At 39.7% G+C, this 26,390-nt stretch overlaps 1 protein-coding gene across 1 annotated transcript in view; it reads left to right on the top strand.

Moving 5' to 3' along the window:
* Nucleotides 1–2,733: 2,733 nt before the first annotated feature.
* Nucleotides 2,734–26,390, top strand: part of LOC102017315 (low-density lipoprotein receptor-related protein 1-like) — a 70,573-nt gene continuing 46,916 nt past the window's right edge. Inside the window, exons 1-4 of the mRNA XM_013521487.1 lie at nt 2,734–2,775; nt 6,110–6,432; nt 7,098–7,272; nt 23,395–23,602. Coding sequence (XP_013376941.1) covers nt 2,734–2,775; nt 6,110–6,432; nt 7,098–7,272; nt 23,395–23,602 — 748 coding nt within the window. The remainder of the gene's footprint in view (nt 2,776–6,109; nt 6,433–7,097; nt 7,273–23,394; nt 23,603–26,390) is intronic.

Genomic DNA, 26,390 nt, shown 5'->3' with positions numbered 1-26,390 from the left:
GTCTGGTGTCTATTGTCAGCCTCCTTTTGGGTTGCTTTCCATAGTTCCTCTTTCTGTTGGTGGGAAAGAGGGAAATTGAGAATAGTATAAAGATCTTTATGACATAAATTTGTAGGAGCTAGTAACAAACTCCAACTCTTTAATGTAGGTATGAGGGTCAGCAGAAAAGGAACTTAGTTTATGAGAGATTTGAGAAAAATCAGAAAAGGTGAAAGGGATGTGAATGTGAACTAGGCCTTCATGACTTGCCTGTTTCCAAAGGGGACACATGAGTTGAGGCTGAGACAGACTAGAAGGTTGTGGAGAAAGTTGTGGAGGGGGTGATGAGCAAGTATAAGATGGCAAAGGGTTACAAGATGGTGGGGGGATGGGAGTGGCTTGAACAAGATGGAGGAGGGTGTGAGGAGTCAGGACAAGACAGTAAACAGTGGATCACCAGTAAACAGCATGTAAGTTGAGAAGATGGAGACTGGTTAAAAGATGGCTGGTGGTGAGAGGTGTCGGACCAGGTGTGTATGGCTGGGGGAGAAAATGGTGAGGTGGGACAGAAGGGGAGGAAGTTTCTAAGGCAGCTGATGGGAAAGAGAAAGTAGGAGCTAGTCAAACACTGGGTTGGGGAAATTGGAAAACGCTGGGCTGGAGACTATCTCCACTCACAGTCTTTAGACGGAGAGGATTGAGAAGAAAGTGGTTGGGTATTGGGTGACTGTTGAGTATTAGGCTAGGAGGGCGGAGGGTAAGGGGGAGGAGAAGCAAAAGCTGGAGGAACATTATCAAGAGGAGCAGAGGGGGTTTTGAGAGGGGGTCTGGCAGTGTGTAGTGTGGCAAATTTGGGCTGCCCCACATGCCTGTAGGAGAGAGGGGCATGCCCTGAGAGCAATAAAGCCCTGTACATAATGAATTTCCTTCCATTTGTTGTTGTGGTAGCAAAAATTATTTAGACTTGAGGATATTAATGTCAAAAGTACCTTCCCCAGGCCATTGGCTCCCATTGTCAAATTTATATTGGGGTCAGGCCATTTGGCAGTAGAAGACTAACCATTTTGGTTTGATGCTGTCTCTGAGCCCCAAGGCATTTATACTGGCCAAGAGACAGCCAAGCAGAGTGTCTTTTGGAGGATGGAAATTAGCATTTCCCATTTTGTGGGTGAATTAAAGGTGAGCTGGAGGCTTAACAGCGAGATCTTGAAACCCCTGGGAGAGCCGTCACCCTCCCCGGGGTGCAATAAAGGAGAAAATGACCATATCTGTCTTCCCAATCATCACTGAGAAGGCAGAAGGGTGTCCTGAAGGACATAAAAAGAAGAGAGTTCTGGCGTGGGCCTACAATTTTCATAAAATGAAAGAAAATGAGACAGGAACTCTTGGAATGGAAGGAAGGTCACCTGTGAGAACTGGATCTCACCAGTGGTGGATGGAAGTTTGCAACAGCAAATGTCAGGCCAAAGGAGAAAAGGAAAATGACTCCTTGGCAGGGAGGCCCAAAGCAAAGGGAGGAAAATTCCCCCTTTGTGGGACCTCACAGCCTGCATTATCCAAGTCACAGTACCAACATTTTAGGTTTTTCTGGTGCACGTAAAAACAGAACAAAGTAAAAATGCCTTCATTGCATGCATGGAGAAGAGCACAGAAGAGAAGAGAGATGTGGAGCTTCTGAGGGCCTGGCCAGGGGAACAAAGGCTACACAGGGCCAGGCTGGAGGTGGGGTAATAGGGCAGTCTGCATGATGTGGTAGATTGTGATTGGACAGGAGGTGGGAAAAAGGAAACAGGATGTTGTAAAAAGGATGTAGGAAGTTTTCATTTGTTCAGGGAGGGACTTGGCACATGACCTCCAAGCGGTCCATGCCATACTGATTAGCTGTCATGTTGACTTAGCAGAATTTTTATTTAGGCAGAAACCCATCACTTACTCATTCACATTTTAAAATCTGTCCCTGCTCAGGGCTCCAGTTATCTGGGGCTGATCAGGCTCCTGATTATTAGTTTTTTTGGTGCGAGTAAAAACAGAACAAAATTTTAAAATGCCTTTATTGTGGGTGTGGAGAAGACCACAGCAGGAAGAAAGGTCGTGGAGCTTCTATAGGCCTGGCCCAGGGAACAAAGGCTAAATAGGGTCAGGTTGGAGGCAGGGTTTAGGGGGTGGACCACCTGACATGGCAGACCAGGATTGGGTGGGAGGTGGGAAAAAAGAAACAGAATATTACAGAAAGGGAAGTAGGAAGTTGTAATTTGACTCAGAAGAAGAGGGGTAGGGCCTAGCACAGGGCTTCCAGTGATGACTTGGCAAATTTTTTATCAAAGTGGAAAACCCATCACTGATCACCTGGGCAAGTGTACAGCAAAGGATGAAATAAAAGACACATGGAAATACAATATTCCCAGACTGGGGTCTGGGAAGGCCAAAGGTATTGTTCACCAAAGCTGTGAATCCTCCAAACTGGCCACTATTTACTGAGTACACAACATATAGGGGTGGGGGTGGGGGCGGCGAGCAGGGATGTGTAGGGAATAACTGAGACAAAAAGGCATAAAAGTGGGCAAGGCCTTATGAAAGCAGGACAAAGACATTCCAAGCAGTAAATCTTTCTTTAATGAGAGATCTGTTTTATCTCTTAGGTTGGGAGTTATTTCCCTGGAATTCTGAGTCAGAGTTGTCGGCTGTGATGTCACCTTGCCTTCAGAGATGCCACACTGTCATAGGCCAATTCAGGCCTCTACTATGACCGCTGGCATGGAGAGTTCTGATTCTGCATGCCAGGTTCTAGCTCATCAGGTAAGTCATGTAGGCCTGGGACAGACTCATAAATTAACATGGAAAGCCAATTAATTAATTCTAAAGCCTGCTCAGCGCTGCCTCAAAGGGGTCTCTGTCGGGGCTGGGGATTTAGCTCAGCGGCAAAAGCGCCTGCCTGGCAAGCGCAAGGTCGTGAGTTCGGTTCCCGGTACCGGAGAAAAACCAAAAAAAAAAAAAAAAGGGGTCTCTGTCAAAAAGTGGTCAAAATTCTCATCATAAAGAGGTTTATAACCATGTGTAGTGACACATACTTGTAATCCCAGCACTTGGGAGGTGAGGCAGAAGGATCAGGAGTCCAAGGCCTGCATGTGCTACACAGAGAGTTCAAGACCAGCCTGGGCTACCTGGTGAGACCCTATCACAAAATACCAATAAATAAAATCAACATACAATAAACAGTTTGTAAATGGGGCACAGTCACTTGGGCATTAGAGAACAAAGGCCAATTCACCAAAGAACAGAAATAACAGCTGAGAGTGCTGGCCTACACCCATAACCCTAGCACTCTTCGAGGGTGAGTCAAGAAGAAGATGGCAAATATGAGCCCAGCCTGGGCAATTAGGAAGACTCTATCTCAAAATAAAAATAAAATCAGGGCCACAGCTCAGTGCAAAGGTACTGGGATTCAATCCCCAGTGTAATGCAAAAAACTGTAATATATTCTTAAATACTAATCACAGAAATGCAATTTATGTATGTATGTAGGTATATAGCTGTACTGGGGATTGAAACCAGGACTGCTCCATTAAGCTACATTCCCAGCCCTATTTTTAATAGTGCTATATAGTGAGTTCAAGGCCAGCCTGAACTATATAGCAAGACCCTGTCTCAAAAAAACAAACCAATCAAACTCAAAAAAACCCACCAAAAAAACAAAACCAACAATCAGCTAGGTTTAAAACCACACTTGAAGGCCCTGCCTTTTGATTGTAGTGCTTCCTAGAGTGTTGGGTTTAAGGGCTTTGAATATGAGGTACACAGTTGGCACCAATTTAAAAAAAAGGAAGAATCACCCTAAGTGGTTGATAGCAATTAGCTGAGGAATATACTAATAAAACCGCGGACATAGTGCCTTTCCTACATTCTGCCTTTCTGTTTGTTTACTCAATCAGTTATTTCACAAATGTAAAACTCAAATCCTTCTTTAAAGAAGGGGATCCAAAGGTGGTGGAAGATAGGGGGGGCACAGGCTCTGAATGAAAATGGCGCTGGTATTATGAGTGGTAGGTGTCACATTAACCTTTTTTGTCAGCTGAAGAAAAATCTCCAGCCTGCCAAATGCACTTCTGCTTGACACTGCAGCACGATGTAATGACAGCAACATGGATTCCCACTTGAGAGAACAAAAATGGCACTGCTGTAAGAAGACAAGTTTGTTGACGCTTATTCTTCTAAAGACATGATCATTAGAAATTGTACTATTATCTTCTATACCAGGGATGGCGAACATTTTAGAGATTTTAATGATCACAAATAACCGGCTGTGACATGTATGCCATACGTTTGCTACCACTGGTCTATACTCTGTCAGGGGCACACCATTGTTGATAAAAATAACAAAGCTTTCACATTATCCAGGCTAAATGGATTAACTCCTCTTTCCGGAAGCCTCAAGTTCTATCACTAAGTTACTCCACAAGAAAGTGCCTGGCCATCATCACTGGCTATTTTAAAATTCTTTCAGGACAGGAACCAGTCCTCTCTCCTTGAGTTAGTATCTAGCAATGCCCGACACACACAGTAGATGCACAAAACTTTCCATGAAATGTGTTCATCACTACTCTTTTAAACCCAAACATGTAAAACTACAACACTTACTGCTCACTAGTATGTCAGGCTAGGGAGTAAAGTAAAATGAAATAAACAACATAGTAGATCAACTGGAATACAACAGGGTTGAGAGCACCAAGCTTAGGTTAGTATGGTCAGAAGTATTCATAACTTACTTGCCAGTTCTTAGACTCAAGTCTGAGCAAATCCAAGTTTGAAGAAAGAAGGCACACTAGCAGGAGACTTTATTAATCCATGGATGGAAGTCATGAGGTTAATTAGCAATTTTTAAGTCTCAAGGAAGAGACAAAGCTTGTTTTCTTGGACCCAAAGATACAGTTTGTTCAATGGGGAAGAATCAACTCTAGATCCCATCAACTATTGTTGAAAGAATGGTTCACATGGCAGGTTTGCCAGAGCTAACTCAATTGAGAAAAAATTTAGCTAGTAAAATGTTGCAAAATCTTAAATTCTCTGCCCAAATTCAAGAACCTCTAATTTGCTGGCACTACACTACAATATCATGCCATATTACTCTCAACTGCAAAGTAAATACGGCTTTAAGTTAGAACTAAAGCAGACAGGGTCTCAAATATCATTACAGGAAAGAAAGGAGGTGTGTAGGTGAGGGGGTCACGGACAGATACCAGGTGACAAAAAATAACTCACAAGCTTTAGGAGGCAGCAGAAAGTAGCACAACCCAAAGGGAGAGCATAGTGCCCTGGGGTCTGCGTGCCTGGGACTGAATCTCTGCTCAGTCCCTCACTGATCCTGGATGAATAATTTAAAGTCTATGTTCATCAATCTAACTGCAAGTGAGCACAACAGTGCTACTTCCGGAGGCTGTTCACCAAATTAAAGATAATTTGGGTGCTCAAATTTGCTACGCTGCTCAGCATACCATAAATGCTCAAATCTTTGCAGTTATTACTCTCGGTGTTCCCACTTTGACGAACCCTTAGCTATGCAGCCTGAGTTGAATGCAGCCAACACAACCTGAAAGCAAACACAGTTCTACTCAAGCAGAGATTTAAAAAGTCAAGCCTCTGACCAGAAATCTTCCCAAACCTCTCTGCCACCCGCTCCCTGGAGAATGCTGCTTGAGCTTTCTTTAATGATAAGGGAGATGGCCCAAACTGTCCCGCTCTGGGCATCTCCATTCTCAGAGAGGCAGCATTCCAAACTGGAGCTCATAAAACTGACAGCTGCTGGCTGTTTCCGAGTTTGACAGCATCCTAACATCCTGGGGGCACAGGACTTGGCTCTCTTCAAGGTTAAAGTAAGAAGGTAACGCGGGAATGACTGTCTTTGTCTTGCTTTGTAACTTTCAGCCTGTTTCCTGCCACAAGCAATAAGGAAAGCACCCCTCTCTTTGTTCTTTGCTCAGCCGTGGACCGTGAGGTCGCTGAACCCCTAAGGGCCTTAACTAATAAAGACGTGTTTCTTCCTTGGTCTCTCCGGTCTCTCCTACTTCCCATAACACCACAACCAACCCGCATCTTTCCCCAGTAACTGAAGGCTTCTTTCAGGATTTGCCCTAAGGCAGATAAGACAAAGGTTCCCAGTCTCGCGGGGCCAGGGGGGGCTCGCCCACGCTCTGTCTCAGGTCTCTCTGCTCTTCTGAGGGTCAGGCTGCTCCCAGGGGTCACAGAGGGGCCCGAGCCCAGCCCTGGACGCCTGTCCCGCGAGCCCACCAGCCCGCAGCGGTGGCGGACGGCGCTGACTCCGCGCTCGCAGCCCCAGGGACTGAAGACGCCGGGTCTGGGTGACCGAGGGCTGGGAAGGGAGTGCGGCCAGGCAGGCCTGTTGCTCACCGCGCCGCGGCGCCGCGGGCTCCCAGGGCTGGGCTGGTCAGGGACAAGCAGGTGCGGACACCGCAGGCTCTGAACCCGCCACTGCGGACCCAGTCAAACCTCTGGCCACACCCACTCCGGAACCACGGCGAGCGTATGTACCAATCAGGAGGAGGGAGAAGCCCGTCTCCCTTTGACACAGTGGCAGCCTGGCCCGGGAGGGGGGGTGGGGCAGGTGAGGCAGGGTCACGTGGTATAAAAATTTCTAGGCCCCAGGGATAGGCACCCTTTGTAGGGCTGCTAAAGGAGCCGGACAGCGCAGAGCTCCGGCCCCTTACCGCAGAATAAAAGAGGCCAAACAAAAGCAACCAAGCAAATAATCAAAAAGAATGTAATTTTCGCGAACTAGGTGTGGGTTTAAGATTTATTTTCCTATCTAATACTATTTGGCCTTAGTTTGGGCTGCACAAACTGGATGGCTTAAGTCAGCATTTATTGTTACTTGTGGGAAGTGCAAGGAACTGGAGAGACCAAGAAAGAAACAGGTCTTTGTTAGTTAAGGACCCCACAGGCTAAGGGACCTCACCATCCAAGGCTGAGCAAAGAACAAAAAGGGGTGCTTTCCTTATTGCTTGTGGCAGGAAACAGGCTGAAAGTTACAAAGCAAGACAAAGATAGTCGTTCCCGCGTTACCTTCTTACTTTAACCTTGAAGAGAACCGAGTCCTGTGCCCCCAGGATGTTAGGATGCTGTCAAACTCGGAAACAGCCAGCAGCTGTCAGTTTTATGAGCTCCAGTTTGGAATGCTGCCTCTCTGAGAATGGAGATGCCCAGAGTGGGACCGTTTGGGCCATCTCCCTTATCATTAAAGAAAGCTCAAGCAGCATTCCCCAGGGAGCGGGTGGCAGAGAGGTATGGGAAGATGTTGACTTTTTAAATTTCTGCTTTATTCAGTCGGGGTGGTGAAATTTCAAGATTAGAATGCGAGCAAAACTTGAAGCTCAGAGTTTGGGCAGGTGTTCAATAATTTTTAAAAAGTTGGGGATTTGTTTTGAAACTTCACAAATAGTTTTTTCTCAGACTGTATGCTCAGTTGAGCTCTTCTTGCTTTGGAATTCACGGTTAAATATACACAAGTTATCCCTGGAGCAGCTAATACTAAGTAGACACTATATCACTGACATCTTTTTCTTCTTTGTTTATGTTATTTTGGTGCTGTTTGGGTTCAATGCCAGAGCCTTCTTTATGCTAGGCAAATGCCTATCACTGAGCTGTACCCAGCCTCTATCTTGCATTTTAGTTTTGACTTCTGTGGGAAAAAAATGTGGACTTGGGCAATAGACAAATCCCTCTCAGCTTTAATTGTTCTGGCAAGAATTAATATTCAACGAGATAAGCACTCACAAGAGACCTAGTTATAGGAACAAAAGGCTTTATTTGAGCACACAATGGATACACCTGACAAGCCTGGGAAGGTGACCCAGTAGATTGGACTTTGTATCCAGCTTAAGTACATTTTAGGTTTCCATAGTAAGTATACAACCACATTACCTCATATTTGAGAATCTTATCAGAATGTCACATAATTATCACAAGGTTTACATTTCCTAGATGTTGCTGGTTATGTGCTGATCAGGTGGACCCTAGGTAGACATTTTGATTTAACGTTCAACCTACTTCTCCATGTATTCTGTTTGTTTTGTTCTCATTTTATAGCTGTACTTACTTAGTGGTTTTTACAGTCAGCTACAAGGGAGGGGGTGAGAGAGTGAGTTCATCTACAGTTTAAGTGAACTTAAGTGACTTCTAAAATGGAGTTACAGAGCCAAGGGTATAACTCAGTGGCGTGGTGCCTGCCTGGCAAGTGTGAGGTCCTGAGTTCGATTTCCAGTACCATAAAAAAAGTATGAAATGGAGTTACAAAAGAGAATGGAGTCTCTCTTGCCCTATCATAATATTTTAACTTTTTTTTGGTGGTGGTGATGGCAGGGGGGACTACCAAGTTGCCCTCTACTTTTGTCTATTGAAAAAAACAACAACATTGCTTTTAATGCTCATTTATAATGGTACATTTATTGCAGATAAAAGTGGCCTCAGAATTCAAATTTCCTTTGCTGAACTACAACTTTCTGTATGATTTCATAGGAATAACACACATAAGGAATTTCTCTTCATCTGATCTCCAGGAAAAATAAAGAAACCCCCAGGTCTCTGATTACTTTCTCTGGACCACCAATAATCCTCTGAATAAGCTCCTAATTCTCTAGAGAAGGAAATTTACTACCTTGTGGACAGACGTGAGCACCCAATGAGAACTAATAGAGCCTGTTAGCTTACTCAGCAAGGGAGCCACAACTACCACTTGCATGTGGCAGACACTGTAAGGGAGGAGGGCTCCACTTTGTCTGAGTAAAGGTTGTTTGCAGAGAGAGCAAGGAAATAAGCAATCTAGAGGTGAAATGTCTTATGAGATAGCTTGGGGACCATGTTTGGCTTTCTCTGGTTGACCCTTGATTTTTTGTGAGGACAAATATTAGAAAAGCAGGCAGCCATTGACCTAATCCTGACCTTTCTGGACTGATCAACCCAGAAGTTGTGAATGAGAATTTGTCATATAAGTTAGTCGTGATCTGTTTGTATATTCAGTCTCTAAATTTTTTTAATTAAAAAATTTTATTAGTATATGTTTGCAGTATATAGTGATTATAGTCACTGTGAGAGTTGTACATATACATAACATATCTTGATTCTTTTTTCACCTCTTCTACTCCCTCCCTTCTCACTCCTTCTCTTGACCCCCTTCCCACTTGCAAAAGATCTATCTCCCTATATCCTATTCTCTAGCTTTTACTTTACTCTTTATTTATTTTGAGTTTATCCTACAAGAGAAAAACAAGTAATATTTAATCTTGTGTTTGATTTGTTTCAGTTAACATTATGATTACAGGGTGCATCCGTTTTCTTACAAATGACTCAAATTTGTACTTGTTTAAGGCAGACTTGTACTGCATTTTCTGTAAACAGCACATTCTATTCATCCATTCATCTGACAATGTATATACAGGTTGCTTCTAAGACTTAGCTATTATGAACTGTGCTGCTATAAACATGGATATGCCTGTATCATGGTAATATTATGTATTTAACTTTAATAGCAGTTTACTGAGGCAGCTGGTTTTTACATGATTGGTTACATGTATTACAAAAATCAAGTCATATGTTGTTAGGCAGATTTATACTAAGCAAGTTTACTTAAAAGGAATTGTTTATCATTAGACAGGAATATTCCAGGAGGGAGGATGTTTGAGCAGAGTGGGTAGAGTTGAATGCATCCTTGGGCCAGTCTATTCTGGGCATAAAGTATAAAGTCCTTGAAATAAGCTGAAATAAAAACTACATGTTTTGAGTAGAAAAGCACAGATATTATGTCTGGATATGCTCAGGTTGACTTAGCCAGCTATTTGGAAAATCAGCTGGATGCAGTCAGCCAAGGCTAACTGAACTTAGCAGTCTAATTATGTAGCAAGCAGTATGAGCATATCCTGTCTCAACATAGTTATAGGCTACTAGTTGATTTTTAATTTCTACTGAAAGATTTTTATAAAATTGCCATTACACTAGATGGCTACACCAGCTTCAGTGAGCTTTTTTCTGGGGGAGAAGACATCATTCATTCATTCATTCATTCATTCCATAGTATTCTTAGAACTGCACTGGCTACATAAACAAAACAGCATATAATGTAGTAGCGGTCCCAACTCCAACACAATGTGAGGGGCATATAAATGCCTATCATCCAACACTACTAACGTAAAGTCAGTTTCTATTTTTTCTTCTTCTGAGCCTTTTTTTCACCAAAACTACAAAGTATACACTGCATGAGAATGCAGACTTTGCCTGTTATTATTACTTGTAGTTTCACAATTTAACTTTTCTTGTTTTCTATTTAACTAAAATTTGATCATATCATATGTGACTGTAGGAATGTCCAGTGTTTTTTTTCTTTGATTGGGTTCCCCTTTCTCTTCTTCCTTCCTCCACATTCCTCACAATCATACCCACTTACGAAGGTAATATTGCATATTTCAAATATTGCTTTCAAAGATTATTTTCTTCTGAAATATCTTCCAGATCAAAGATTAATGATAAGATTAGGTAGATGATGCATTATTTCTGAGCTTTGTCTTCAAAGGCAATGACAAACATGTTTTCCTAAACCTAAGTAATATATTTAGCATCTATTCAAACTCATTTTATGGAGCAAATTTTGATTGAATCTTATGTTCCTAAAGTCCTTAAAAGTTAATTTAGTTCTTTTTTCCATGTAAATCACCTATCTTTGCTATCACTAAATGATAATTAAGTTTTAACTTATGTGCATTTTTAGGCTGTTAGAATTTTTGATTGTTAAAATAAAGCACATTCAATTAAAAAAAGTTAATTGAGAAAAGAGAACCTACCCTAAAGCAGAAAGAGGATGACAACTACTGTGGAATTTGAGTAGTAAGAGCACAAGCTCCAAATTCTGATCAAATTCATTTGGTTGTGTGACATTGGCTAAGCTGGCTAATTTTACACAGCCACTATCTATATTATAGACTGTGTGTTGTAAGAATTCAGATAATACATGCAGAACTCTTTGAAAAGGCCAAGAGTCTGGTATAAATTTTAGAAAAGTATTGAGGATCCAGTTCCCTACCCCAGAAGAAAAGGCCCCTTGGGATGATGGAGAGAAGCTAAAGGAAGCAAAGATTAAAATGCTTCTGAGTGAGCCAGAGAATGAGTTCACAGTCCATTCCTATTGAATATGGTGAATGGGATGGTAGAACATTCAGAGAAGTGAGGGAGGATGTCGGCAAACAGAAGTAGCCTGTACCTTATTTCCTGAGTGGTCCTGTCAGAAAAAAACAGCAAGGCAGGGCTGGGGATTTAGCTCAGTGGCAAAAGCGCCTGCCTGGCAAGCACAAGGTCGTGAGTTCGGTTCCTGGTACTGGAGAAAAAAACCAAAAAAAAAAAAAAAAAAAAACAAACCAGCAAGGCCCAGGCATTGTCTTCTTATAAACTGAGCAGGGGACACAGGGCCCAGGTAGAAATGAAGTCATGGAGTTACTAATAAGACATCTAGGACTGCTCCTTTGAGGTTCTTTTGATCCATTGGAACAGGTAGGCATCAGAACAGGCATAGAGGTAGTGAGAAGCCAGCAGCCACAGAGGCATCAAGGTGTGAAAGAAGAGGCAGAGTTATTGAACCTTCCTGTGAGAAGCTAGATGAACTGTTGGCATCTTTCAGGTGACAGAGGGCACAGAAGTGCAGAGAACAAGGGTCAGCAAGAGATGCATTGTGGGCATGCAAGAACCAAAGACCAGACACTCTCCCTCATGCCTTGACACTAAAGCCTCTGGGTGTATAGTTGCAATCCTGAGGAGAAAGGAGTGTGGATTAGTCACTTTTCATTGGTGCAACAAAATATCTGAAATTAATAACCTACATAAGGACAGGTAAATTGTGGTTCACAGTTTCTGAAGATAGATTCCTGGATACTTATCACTTACCAAAACTGAACCAAGAAGATATTTTAAACACCCTTCCAAATCCAACAACAGGCCATGAAATTGAAGAATAAAAAAACTACCAAGTAAGAAAAGTCCAGGTACCAATGTATTCACTGGCAAATTCTATGAGAACTTTAGGAAAGAACTAACACCAACACTCCTGAAACTCTTTAATTAAATTGAAAGGTAAGGAGTACTCCCAAAGTCACTTCTGAGAGCCAGCATTACCCTGATTCAAAACCCAGAGAAAGACCCAACCAAAAACAGAGAAATATAGGCCTATCTTTTTAAATAACATAGGTGCAAAAATTCTTAGCAAGATACTGGCAAACAGAATGCAACTATTCTCAAAAAGATCATCCATCATGACCAAGTAGGCTTCAACAATGCAAGGACGATTCAACAGATAAAAAGCAATAAATATAATACATCACATAAACAGAAAGAAGGACAAAAATCATATGATAATCTCAATTGATGCAGAAAAAACCTTTGACAAAATCCAGCATCCATTCATAAAAATATCTGAAGAAAATATGTATAAAAGGACCTTATCTCCAATCTGATAAAAGCCATTTATGACAAACCAATGACCAATATCACATTGAATGGGGAAAAGCTTAAAGCTTTCTCTTTAAAATCAGGAACAAGATAAGGATGCCTACTATTCCCAATCTTATTTAATATAGTTCTTGAAACATTATCTAAAACAATCAGAAAAGAGAAAGAAATAAAAGCAAGATGTATGGGAAAGGAATAAGTCCAATTATCATTATTTGCAGATGACATGATCCTCTACACAGAAGACCCACAAAATTCTACCAAAAGACACCTAGAACTAATAATGAAATTGAGTAGCACAGCAGGACACAGTGTCAATACATAAAAATCAATATCATTCTATTCAAGAATAATACACTCACTGAATGCTCACTTTGGCAGCACATAGAATAAACTCATTGAGAAAGAAATTAGGGAAACAATATCATTAGTGATAACATCAAGAAAAACTAAATACTTAGGAGTTAACCTAATCAGGGAAGTGAAAGACCTCTACAGTGAAACCTATAGTACTCTGAAAAAGAAGGAAATGGAAAGATCTCCCTTGTTCTTGGATAGGCAGAACAAATATTGTCATAAGGACCATACTTCCAAAACTAATATACAGATTTAATGCAATCACAATCAAAATACCAATAGCACTCCTTACAGAACAACAGAAAACAATCTTAAAATTCATATGGAATCAGAAGAGACTAAGAATAGTAAAAGCAATTCTGGACAGCAATAGCAAAGCAGGAGGCATTACAACCTTGAACTTGAAATTATATTACAAAGCTACAGGAATAAAAAAACATGATATAGGCACAAAAAACATGATATAGACACAAAACAGACAAGTGAATCAAAGGAGCAAAACAGAGGATGCAGAAACAATTCCAGGCACATTCAGCTACTTGCTCTTTGACAAAGGTGCCAAAAATGTAAGCTAAAGGAAAGATGGCCTCTTTAATAAATGATGTTAGGAAACCTGGCTATCCACATGTAGAAAACTGAATCTAGACCTGCGTTTCTCACTATTTACTAAACTAAAATCAAATGGATCAAAGAATTCAATATTAAAATAGAAACGCTTAATCTGCTGTATGGTAAAATTCTTGAAGTTATAGACATAGGCAAGGACTCTGAACAGAATCCCAATTGCAAAAGAAGTAGTATCAAGGGTTAACAACTGTGACAATATCAAATTTGAAAGCTTCTTCACAGCCAAGGAAGCAATCAAGCAAGTGAACAGACAACTTGCATGATGGGAAAAACTTTGGGCATAACAAAAAATTCTTCTGATGGCTAATGTCTCTAATATATTAGAAATCTCAAAAAATAGACCCCCCAAATAAAAGATCCAATCCAAAAATGGGCAACAAAAATGAACAAACACTTCTCCGAAGAGAAAGTACAAATGACCAGTAAATATATGAAAACGTGTTTAACAAATCTGGCCTTGGAGAAATACAAATTAAAACAATACCGAGATTCCATTTTATTCCAGAAAGAATAGCTATCATCAACAAATGAAATAATAACAAATGTTAGAGAGACTACAGGGGAAAAGGAACCCTTCTACATTGTTGCTGGGAATGTAAACTAGTACAACCATTATGGAAATCAGTGTGGAGATGCCTCAAAAAACTAAAACTAGAAATTCCATTTGCTGCTTTATATTTTCTGCTTGCAAACTGTGTTTAAACTGAACTCAAAACTAACTCTGGACTGATGATTTGTAACTGGTTCCCATCAGCCCACAAGCATTACCTTAAAGACACCTTCCAAACTCCTCACCGTGGAGCATTTTCCTTTTGGTCCTGGATTTTCCCTGCAACACTGGTATGACTATTTTACTAATTTTTCTTTCTACAAATTTAGCATACATTCAGTAACTCCTGATATTTTGCAATTTGGGCATTGATCGTATCAGGAAAATATAATATGAAAAAGCATCACAGTGCAGTAACATATTTTATTCCTCTTGTTGGGAGGTTGTCCCTGTTGTTTAGCCATGCAGTTGATTTTCTCATGCATGCCATGTTATACAGTAAAGTGTATTTGACTTTGAATCATTGTTTAGGGGAAGGAACGTGGTTTTTCTGATTAGCTTCTCTGTTAAAAAAAAAAAAAGGCAATGGAAGTAACTATCTCATTGTATTGTTGTAAAGGATAAATGAGATAATGTATCAGATAAATACCTATCACAGAGGAAGCATGAAATAAATAAATGCTGTCATCTATTATTATTATCATTATTGCAATATTATTATTATCATATTTGAAATTTTCACACGGTGAAAACATTTTATCATCCAGTGTGGGCTGGCTGAGGGCACATCACAAGCTCTTGATAACTCAGGAGGGAGGATCAGAGTATATGAAATTAAAGTACTGAACTCCCAGGTGAGAAAGATTACTGACTCTGGTACTCCACACTCAGTGGTCATCTCAGCACATGCATACGGCCTTCCTGGAGTGACCAAACCATTTCACTGATCTCCCTGATACAGAAGACGTATGCCCATGTTTGCTGTCTGGGATGCTCACTGTACTCACAGAGGCTGACATTCATAGTTCATGGGTAATGTGCAACGCATATAATATTAAAGAGACTCGTGTGCATGAAAAATGGAAAGAGCGAAGGACTGCGTTCACAATGAGTCTGTAGGTGGCAGCAAGCACTCAGGCAAGGGGAAGCCAATTCCCAAAGCTGGAGAAATTTCTCATAATGTGTGCTGTGCTTGCTTTCACTTACAGAAAACACCTAGAAGCTTTAAGCAGTCCTAATTTTATTGGATTCAAGTATGAAGCCACCCTGACTGTTCTTCAGATTTAAGTTATTTGTGGTCATTTGTACTAGCTTCAACAATCACGAATTTGTGTTTCTACATATTAAAAAAATCAGAATGTTAGCAATCAGATATTACTGTATTAGGTTAAGTTAATAAGAGACAGCCTTCAGATGACAGCCAGTGACAACCACCATTAATGTCATTTATGCTAGGACAAATTCTCCCTCTTTGACTGGGTTGGTAGGAAAGTGGTATACATTTTCCTGTAGGATAAAGATGGAGAGGGGCCTTATCACATGATTCCTCACTGCTTACAAATCCACAAAAGCTCACCTATGGCTGATATCAAAATTATTCTTTCTGAATTTCATTTCATTTAATTTTTTGATGTGTATAGCCTTGATTTATCTTTACTTATCCCTCATATTTTAAATTTTCTGTAAAGATGTTTGTGGTTCTCTTGTACAGAGCATAATTTTTATTTTTTAACCCAATCTGAAAGTCACTATCATCTGATACATACTGATACATTCAACCCATTCACACCCATGTAGTACCTGATAAATTCAATACCATGTCTTTCTCTGTATTTTGTGTTTTACTGTTTTTTGTCATTGTTGCTAGTCATGCTTTTCTCATTTTAAAATTTCTTCCAGTTTAAACAGAGGATAACTTATAAAATTCTTTTCTCTGCTCCCCTTTCTCTCAAGCAATACAAATTTCACCATATACCTTCTATATTTTAACTCAGATTTAAAGTCTCTATGAATACACTAGAATTCAAATCACCAGCTCCCTGAGATCTTAGCTAATTGCTACTCCCTTTATACCAGGTGAGACATTTATAACGTTTTTGCACTAGGTGTAGTATAGTGGTGCATCACTGTAATCCTAGCACTCAGAACTCTGAGGCAGGAGGAGTGCCAGGAGTTTGAGGCCAGACTGGATTACACAGTGAGACCTTGTCTCACACACACAAGAAAAACCAAACAAACCAGAAAAAGGAAAAGAAATGCTTTTGCTTCAACATTTATTCACCTATCCCTAATGTTATGTTAATAAAATTAAGATTGAGGACTGAGGATATAGCTCATCAGCACAAGTGCCTGCCTAGCAACTGCAAGGTGCCAAGTTTGATTCCCAGTACCAAAAACAAAAAAAAATTAAGAATTCATAATCATTGATAGTATATTAGTCAATGCTTACTAGAGAAACAAGTTTAATGCAAGATATACAAATAGATAAGAATTTACAAGATAGGCTTACAATGTCCAACTACAGAGTCAAGTACAGAAAAGTGCAAAAGGGCTGTCTGTGCACTGGGGATCCAAAGGATCCAGCTGAAGGCCTGGAGCTCTGTGTAATGTTCCGTGTGAGTCTGCATCACAAGGCTGAATGGCGTATGCTGAAGGCTGAAGACATCATCCAAGATATAGGTGAAGACTGAAGCTCCTCCAAAGAAGTAGAAGCAAGTTTTCCTTCTTCATGCCCCACCTATTTTGTTGTTCCATTCAGGCAACAAGCCTATCAGTTGTTACACACAGGGTGGGTCTTCTGTCTTCAGTAAATCACTTCAGCCACACCAGAACCATGCTGATCCAATCTAGCCGGGTCTTTTTAACTCAAGTTGACACAATCAGTTCACTGTCACAGATAGTTTTATATCCTTTTGAAAATGATTCCATAATTATGGACATAGAAATAGTATAATGAATATTCATAGTACTCTACTCACAGATTATTAACATTTTGCCCCATTTGCTTTGTTCATTTCCCTTCCTTCTCTGCACACACATACAGCACACATTCAAAAACATAACTGTTTTCTGAGCCATGTGGGGTAAACTACATGTCATGATCCTTATTCCTAAATACTACAGTGTGTACTTCCTAAGAAGAATATTATTTAATCATATTATGGCAATCAATTTCATAAATTTACATTGATATATAAAACTTTAATCCGTGGTCCATATTCATGTTTTTTCAGATGACTTAATGACTTTTATAGCACTGACCACCCCTCTCCAGCTTGGTTTCCAGTGTAGGGTTAAGGGTCACAGTTATTATACCTTTTTAGACTCATTTGATATGGAGAACAGGCATTTTAAGGAACAGAATATTGTTTCTTTTGCATTTTTCTGATTTTCTAGTGTGATGAGATTTAGGTTATGCATCCCTGTCTCATTCTCATCAAGGACTATCTTATCTCCCTCAGGACACCCTATGAATAGGTGCATTGCATTTGTCTGTCCTTCATTGTTGACATGATTTGATTATCTACGTGAGTTCTTGTGTGATTTCTCTACACATTTAGTTTTATTTCCTTCATTGCAATGAATAAGCAGTGTGATAATTTACCTTATACCATGCAACTATATGTGCACTATTTAGTTTCAGATATGTGGGGATTTTTTCAGATACCTACCTGTTGTAACATTTGCAATTCTAAGGGCTTTAGAGAATAGATTTCATATAGTTTGAATCCTATTGTGATTTGTTTCATTGCTCAGACTATGGTTTAGGTTTTATCTTGGTAAATGTTCTTTGTGCACCTGAAAGAATTTGTATCCTGCTTCTGTTGAGTGGCACGTTCTACAAATGTCAACTATAACAAGGTGGATTATAATGCTGCTCAAGTTTCTCACACATTAACTGGTTATCTGTCTATTTATAAATTATTGACAGAGATGTGTTGGAATTTCCCACTAATCAAGGATTTTTTTCTAATTTTCTTTACAGTTTTGTTTTGCCTTGTATTTAGAAATTCTTAGGTACATACACATTTAAATATTCATAAGTTAAAAACAAAAGGATAGAAAAAATATACTACACAAATTCTAATTGAAGTGGGGGTAGCTTTATGTCAGATAAGATAAATGTCAGAACAATTAAAATTATCAAGAATAAAGAGAAATGTGGACATTAATATCTTTATATTTAAGGTGGATTTCTGGCTGAAAGTGGTTGCATATATCCCTAATACCAACATTCTGGGGAGCTGAGGCAGGAGGATGACAAGTTCAACCCCAGTCTGGACAATTTAGCAATTTAGGAGACACTGTCTCAAAATTAAAAGAAAAGAAAAAGGGAACAGATGTAGTTCAGTGTGAAGGCTCTGGGTTTAATCTCCGGAATCACAAAAAAATATAAATAGAAAAAGGTAGATTTCTAACAGAAAGCATACATTTAGGCCTGTTTTAAAAATACAATTTCATCAGGCTGTCTTTGTGTTAGTGTGTTTAGATCATATTTTAGTCTATTCAGGCTGCTCTAATAAAACACCATAAATTGATGATCTATAAATAATAGAGATTTATTTCTCATAGTTCCAGAGACTTAGAAATCCAAGATCAGGGTGCCAATAGATTTGATACCTGATGAGGCCTCACCTTGTGGCACACCTGGAGGAAGGAGCACAACACCGCCCTCTAGGCCTCTGTTTTGAGGGTACTAATCTTATTCATAAGGGCACATCCCTCGTGACCTTTTCACCCTTTATGCCCCTATGTCCTAATACCATCACTATGGTGATTAGGCTTTAGCATATGACTTTGGTGGACATGTACACATTCAAACAATAATAGACCACTAAAATTTAATATATTTACTTAATGTGATTGAGTTTAGGTCTACCATTTTATTTTTTGTTCTCTGTCTCCTCTGAATAAAAAAGAAAGACACACCCAGGCAGGGGTGCAGGTTAATCCTTCTGAATCCACTCACCATACATGTTTGCTGGACTTGAACAGTTACGTAAATGCATGGCAGATGGTGGGAGCCAGGTTTCTCATTGATGGAGTGGGAGGTGGGAGGTTACCAACAAGCAAGAAGGTGTTAGAATGATCCATATGGGAATGGATTACAGTTGGAGACATGACATCAGTATGAACTAATTTTAGTTCCATTTAGATGTGGATATGTGTATATTTTATCATATATATATTCTATATATCTTTTTTCTCTATTAGTTGAAAGGGCCTAGGATCTGTAACCTCTCCCTACCCCTCAGAAGCAATGAGCACATTTAGCCTCCAGATCTTGAATTCTAATACTATTCTCTGGTACAAGAAATCAAGGTTCCCTGAAAACAGCTTGTTCCATGAATGGAGCAATAAACAAGATGAGCTAGAGCATCTCAGTGCTGTAAAGTAAGGAAACAATAAGCACACCAAGAACAGCAGTGTTTATGGAAATGTGTCAAAAGAGTAAGAAGCAAAATGAAAGAGCTCCTAGTGTACAAGAAGTAATATTTTGAGCAACATGAATTTTAAAATGTAGTATTGAATTATAGCAAAAAGCATAAAATAAATATCCACAAGTTTAGCTACAAGCTGTAATCCCAGCACTTGGGAGGTGGAGGGAAGAGGATCCCTGTAAGTTTGAGGCCAGATTGAGTTATATAGTGAGTTCAAGGCTAGCCTCAATTACACAGCAAGACCCTGCCTCCAAATTACCAGTCAATATCCTGGGTTTATATTGATATAAATAAGTGCTTGCATAAACAGATAAGCTAAATAGACACATCCCCCTGCCTTAGGAAGATATTCTGCTCTCAGAAGATGTAGCATAACCCTTCACCCCAGGTTTTGATGTTTGACAGCTTTGAACCTCACAGCCACCCTAACCCCTGCTCCACATCATTGCGAACTTCAAAGCAAGTCTTTGTGATTCTGTATTTAGAAAGCCAAGTCTTCTGCCCTGTCCCTAATCAACACAAATAATTCACTTTTCAGAGTCCCCAGATAGTTGCTTTCTGTGTTATGTTGGGGTTTTTAGTGGCTTCCTTCTTCTGATCTGGAACTGCAAAGCTCCTTTCTGTTTTCATTGACTTTATTTTCTAAACATACAGAATATCAGATTGTTTTCAAATGAAACATCTAAAGAAAAAAGTACATTTGAAGAAGTGCTATTTTCTCCTGTGTCTTTTCTTCTTCATTTCCCACTTCCTCCACTATTTCCCACTTCCTCCCACCTTCCTTGTACGTAGGTGACCAATTCTACAGATATCTGGGTTTTCTTTCCAGTGTATTTTTTTTAACAAAGATAAGTAGAAAAATGCATGGTTTTCTTATTTTTATCCTTACTTAGAGGTGAATATATGCTCTTTTGCAGTGGTTTTCTTTCTTATTTTTGTGCATCAGGGAGCATACAAGGGTCTTGCACATGCTAAGCAAATGTCCTACCACTAAACACACCTCAGCTGTCTTTGTTCCCTCACATTTAATAGTATTGTCAATATTAGGTCATTTAAAAATATCTCGTCTAATTTTTTTTTTCTGTTTCAAAAACGTTCATTAACCACAGGTCCAATTTCTTAGAGGTTCTATATCGTGCAACAGTGCCAAACGTTCAGCACATGACACTCTGAGGGAAAACCACATCTCAACCATAGCAAGGTGGGAAGATGAAGGTTCTGGAAATGTAGGCTTGATGTGACCTTTTCCCAGAATCCTTTACATAGACCTTTCTGAGGATGTTTTATGTGTTTGTAACAACGTGATTTTAGATTTACAGAGTGCTGAAACTATCTGAAAGAGCAACAACTTCCACCATCTTGTCTTATACATGAAACCTATAGAGGCTAAAAGATATAGTAGAAGCCATGGTGCTAATAAGTAGCAGGGCAAGCGACAGAACCTAGGCTTCTCCATTTCTAGGTCTGGGTTTATTTCCCCATTTCACTACCCAGATTTTATTGGGCAGTGATTCTGTTGTTTTGTACACAAATGAATACTAAATCTTTAAATATTATCGGACAAATGTAACCAAATAAAAATAACAAAAAAACCCAAAACAAAACCAAGCAATCAAACAAAAAACCCAAAAAACCAAAAAGGAAGGAGAAAGAATGAAGGGAAAGAGAAAGAGAGAGAGAGAGAGAGAGAGAATCCATCAGGTCACACACTCAAAAGTCTAATAAAATAAGACAATTTTGTCTTACTCTTAGTCACAGTCTTGTAGCATTGGGTAAAAAAGAAGCAGAGAAAAGAAACTGCTGAGTAAACAAGAGTGTATCATTAGTTTGGGAAAGGGGATACAGAACTATGCCGGCCTGGCAGAGGCAGTAGTGCTGAAGATACGACAGTGGCTCAGAAACCTGGCACTGAGCACAGAACTTGAACACAGAGAGCTGAGAAGGGCATCGGGGCTCTGAGAGTCAGGCTGGGGCGAGATAAAGGCCCTGATGAGGAGGGCAAGATGTGAGGGAGAGGCAAGAGGTAGACTTGGGATTGCAGGACCTGAAGAACACCAGATGAATACTGTTGGGTTAGTACAGTGCAGGGAAACTCATTGGATGCTGTTGTTTCTTGTTAGAAATGTATTACATAAATGGAACCTATTGACAAAAACACTGTCCCAAATGCTTGGTATCTCTATACCCATGTGTAGCCTCTGTGCTATAATGTTCACAAGAAGGCACCTCATTACACTGTACGAATGTGAAATATTAGCTAGCTTGTTAGTGTAGATTTCCCCAGAATCAGACCCCAAGGCAAAGATTTTAGTGCAAGTAGTTTATTTAGAAGGTGCCCCCAGGAAACACTGGTATAGTGAAGACGTTGGACAGAAACAGGAAAAAGAGCCCCAAAATAGTCTACAGGGTACTGTGGCAGCTGAATATCAGCTAGAAAACTGAGAGTCAGTGTAGAACAAGCTCTTTAGGGTTATTATGCTACAATGAGGAGGAACTGGCATCCTTCGCTACCTATTTCTGCCAATCATAGTTGAAGGCTGCTTCTGAGGGAGCTGTGATTCTCTAGTGTGTCTGATCTACCACCTGAGCAGGTACAGTGGGTTACAGGGGCCAGAAGAACGCTCAGGCAAAAGGAATCTGGCAGTTTGAAGTTTGACTGGTGTGTGCAGAAATGGTAACTGGTGAGAGGATATGGGTAGGGCAACAATACCTTCTACTACAGAGATCTACTTGGAGAGTGGTATGTGAAATTTGGTGAAAAGTAGACCAAGAAAAGGCACATGCTATGCTCTTAGTTACAAAAAGTTTATGCCAAGCACTTTGATGTCACATAACTTTTGGAGTTTAAAACAACATTTACACTTCACTATCAAAATGCTGTCTTTTTTAGAGGCTTATCAGTTTTATCAGTATTAAAAAGAACGGACTACGAATGTAACTCAGTGGTACAGTTCATACTTTTCATGCAGGAAGCCATGGGTTCAAATCCTAACACTTCTAACACTCAAGGAAGGGAGGCAGGGAAGAGGGAAATGAAGGAAGGGAGGGAGGACAGATGTTAATTTTCAACTATTCTTTTCCTTCTTTTTTCAGTTCTTGAGTTCTGCCTTATATATTATATCTTTTCTTCTGTTTAAATTGGGTTTATTTTACTATTAATTTCTGGCTTCACTTGTGGAAGCTCACATTACTGATCTGAGTAAAATCTTTCTTTTCTTCTAAGAAATGCATAGAATGCCTCTAAACACATTTTTCCTGGCTGTTTAATGGAAAATAATTCCAAAAAACTGTAAGGTACACAATATATACAGAAGTAAAAATATGACAACAGTAACTCAAAGAAAGGGTTAGGGATGTAACTCAGTGGTATAGTTTGTATTAATTTGTTGTTTTCATTTTTGTTTAGTTCATAATATTAAAAATTTTCCCTGGAGAGTTATTTTTAAGCCATAGATTGTTTAGAAGGGTTAATCCTACAAGTTTGAATTTTCCTGTAATCTTTGTGCTATTAAACTCCAACCTACTTGTATGATGCTCTGGTAACACTGTTTGGTAAGTTCACTTCTTTGAACTTGGTTTTTGTTTGGTTTATGGTGCAAGATATGATTTATTTTGCTGAATGTCTCATGTGCAGTTGACTAGAATGTGTATTTTAATGTTAGGTGGATGAATAGTCATTAGCTTTGATTGGCTGATGGTGTCCTGCAGGTCTGTGTCCTTGCTGGTTTTCTATCCACTGGATCTTTCAAGAACTGAGAGAGGAAAAAAAAAAAAAACCAAGAGAGGAGTAAGTAGTGAAACCTTGTATCTGTGACTGCAGGTCTGTGCTCCTGCTCTTTCGGTGCTGCCAGCTTTGGTTTCAGTATTTTAACCCTCTATAGTTTGGTACACACATAGAACTGCTTTATCATTATGTAATGTGCATCTTGTTTCTTTCTCACACAGGGAAGAAGCCCTGCAGATGAGATCGGGCACATTCAGGGTGGTATGGCCATAGACAAGAAACCCTGCAGGATCCTAAACTGGTGGCTAAATCAGCCTGCACCTCTCCCAGCCATGCCACTGGAGCTCTGTGCTCTTGGCCTGTGCCCTCCCAGGCGGCCTCCCCGTGGCTGTAGAGCCCTTGCAGAGACCATGAACCTGGAGGCAACAGGCAGGTGAGGCTCTCCGTCCCCAGCGTCCACTTGGCACAGAGGCGCGAATCAGCTGTGGCCAACAGCGTGGCTTATGACCTGGGTATCGAAATATCTGTTTCCTCTAAAATCACCATTGGTTCATTTGGGGTTTAGCCATAGCTCTTCTTTATTTTTAAAATTTCTTCCATCCATTCTTGCCTCATGCAGCCTATTTCCAACATTGTAGCCAAAGTGATGCTATTAAAATACAACACAACATTGATCTCCAAAATTTTCTGGTGAAGTCCAGTAGAACTTTCTGTGATGATGGAAATATGCTGCCTGGACTACCCAATATGATGGCCGTTAGCTACACATAGCTCTTGAGCACAGGTGACTATTAACATAGGTGGCTCCTGGCTGGCATACCGGTAGTTCAGTTCCAGTGGCCTCCCAGATCACTGAGTAACAGAAAGTCTTTGCATTGTCTGTCAAGGTCAAGCCCTACCATATTGATGACCTAATCTCCTTCACATGTGTCTTGCTCACTCTTCAGTAGCTGGTTTTCTTGTTGCTCCTTGAACACGATGTTCTGCTCTTCGTAGGAATCTTTGTACTTGTTTCTTCTCTCTTTAATGTTCTTTCTTTAAATATCTTCATGGCTCAGTTCTTCACTTCCTTTAATTACAGTGTTTAAAACATTTGCATTTCATGTGTTATTGATTTAAATCTATGCATTTAAACCTAACGTTTCACTGTTTCTTTTATATTTGTCCCATCTGTTCTTTGCTTCACTTTTTTTTTTTTGGTTGTCTCCCAGTTTTTTTGAATTTATTAAGCATTTTTATAACATTTTCTCTCCATTTGTAGTTACCAACTTACTGGCTCATTGGTCTTTTTTTATACTTTTAATGGTTGCTTTAGGATTTATAATATTTGTCTTAAATTTATCACTGTCTTCAAGTAATATTATATTACTATACATACAGCAGTATGCATACAACCATTGACAACTGTATACAGTACTTCTGTCTCTCCTTTCTGTCCTTGACTTATGGTTGTCATAGTTTTACTTCTTCATATAAATTGTGCACCCTATAATTTTTGTAATTACTGTGTATCAAGCAGTCAATTATTTTTTAAAAAATTTAAAATATGTAATACCTGAGAAAAACAAAGGAGGAAAGGTCTATTTTGGACCACATTTTCAAAGGGTTCAGTCTATGGGTGGCTGGCTCCATTTTTAAGCCATGGTAAGGCACAAACACCATGTCAGAAGGGCAGAAAGCTGCTCCCCTTGGGGCAGCCAAGAAGGAGAGGGAGAGAGACAGGGACAGTATGAAAGAGAGAGAGAGGAAAAATGGGGCCAGGGACAAGATATACGCTAGTGATCTACTCTAGAGTCACACCCCTCGTGACCTACCTCTTCCCACTAGATATCATCTACCACAGTTAGTACAACCTCCCAATAGTCCATTCAGTTATGACCCCATCAGTGGACTAATCCAGTGATGAGGTCAGAGTCCTTACGGTCCAGTCACTTCCCAAGTGGGAATCTTGCATGGTACCACTGCACCTGCAGCACTCTGCAGTCACTTCCCAAGTGATCCAGTCACTGGCCCCTGAGCACTGCTGGGGACCAGGCCTACAGTACCTATGTCTTTGGGAGACATTTCAGACCCAAACCATAACACCAACCTCCACACTTATCATTTCCGGTGCCCTTTGTTTCTTATGTTGGTTCAAGTCTTTATCTGATGTCATTTTTTTCCCAACTAGAAGAAATTGCCTTAATATTTCTTATACTACAGCTTTGTTAGTAACAAATTCTCTCAGCTTTTGTTTATCTGATAAATTTGTCACTTTGCCTTCATTTAATTTTGCCTATTCACCTTTTCTGGATATAGATTTCTGGGTAGATATTTGTTCTTTAATTTTTTGCTTTTAGTACTTTTAAGATAGTCTTTTATAGTCCCCTGGCTTTCATAGTTTCTCCTGAGAACTTTACTGCACATGCACTGAAGTTTTTAACATTTTCTCTGTCACTGGTTTTGCATTATTTGATTACAAAGAGTCTTCATGTGCCAATTCTGTATTTTGTTTGAGTTGTTGCAATTCTTGTATATGCGAGTTGATAGTTTTCACTTGATTTAGAAAGTTTTTAATTATGTGTTTTCATTCCTCCTTCTTCTCTGTGATTGTAATTGCATGTATGTTGCATAGCTTATTGTTGTTTTACAGTTCATTGAGACTCTTCATTTGCTTCACTTTTTTTTCTCCCAGGGCTTTATTCTAGACACATTCTATTATGATATCTGGAAGCTCACTTATTTTTACTTCTATATTTTCTAATCAGTTATGAATTCCACCTGAATTTTTCTATTTCCAAAGCTTCCATTTGATTAATTTTACTAATTTCCCTTTTCTTTACTCATTATATTGATGTTTTCTTTTACATCTTTGAGCATAGGGAGTGTATTTATAAAGGCCATTTTAGAATTCCTATCTCCTAATTTCATTCTGTATGTCATTTCTGTTGATTGCTTTTTCCTCTGTCATGCTTTTTCTCCCATTTCTTCATGTCCACTAATATTTTATTTAATATTAGATGACATGAGTTATACATTGTTTTATTCCTTTAAGGAGCTCTGGGCTATTTTTGGTAGGCCAGTGAATTTGTTGTGAGTAATTTTATCATCTTTAAAGTCCTATAGAGAAAACTGGAGGGCTGGGGATTTAGCTCAACGGCAAAAGCGCCTGCCTGGCAAGCGCAAGGTCGTGAGTTCGGTTCCTGGTACCGGAGAAAAACCAAAAAAAAAAAAAAAA

This window comes from Chinchilla lanigera, unplaced genomic scaffold, assembly GCF_000276665.1.
Source record: "Chinchilla lanigera isolate Chin_1 unplaced genomic scaffold, ChiLan1.0 scaffold00062, whole genome shotgun sequence".
Taxonomy (NCBI): domain Eukaryota; kingdom Metazoa; phylum Chordata; class Mammalia; order Rodentia; family Chinchillidae; genus Chinchilla; species Chinchilla lanigera.
Note: the sequence above shows the minus strand (reverse complement) of the source record. Positions and strands in the feature narration are given on the sequence as shown.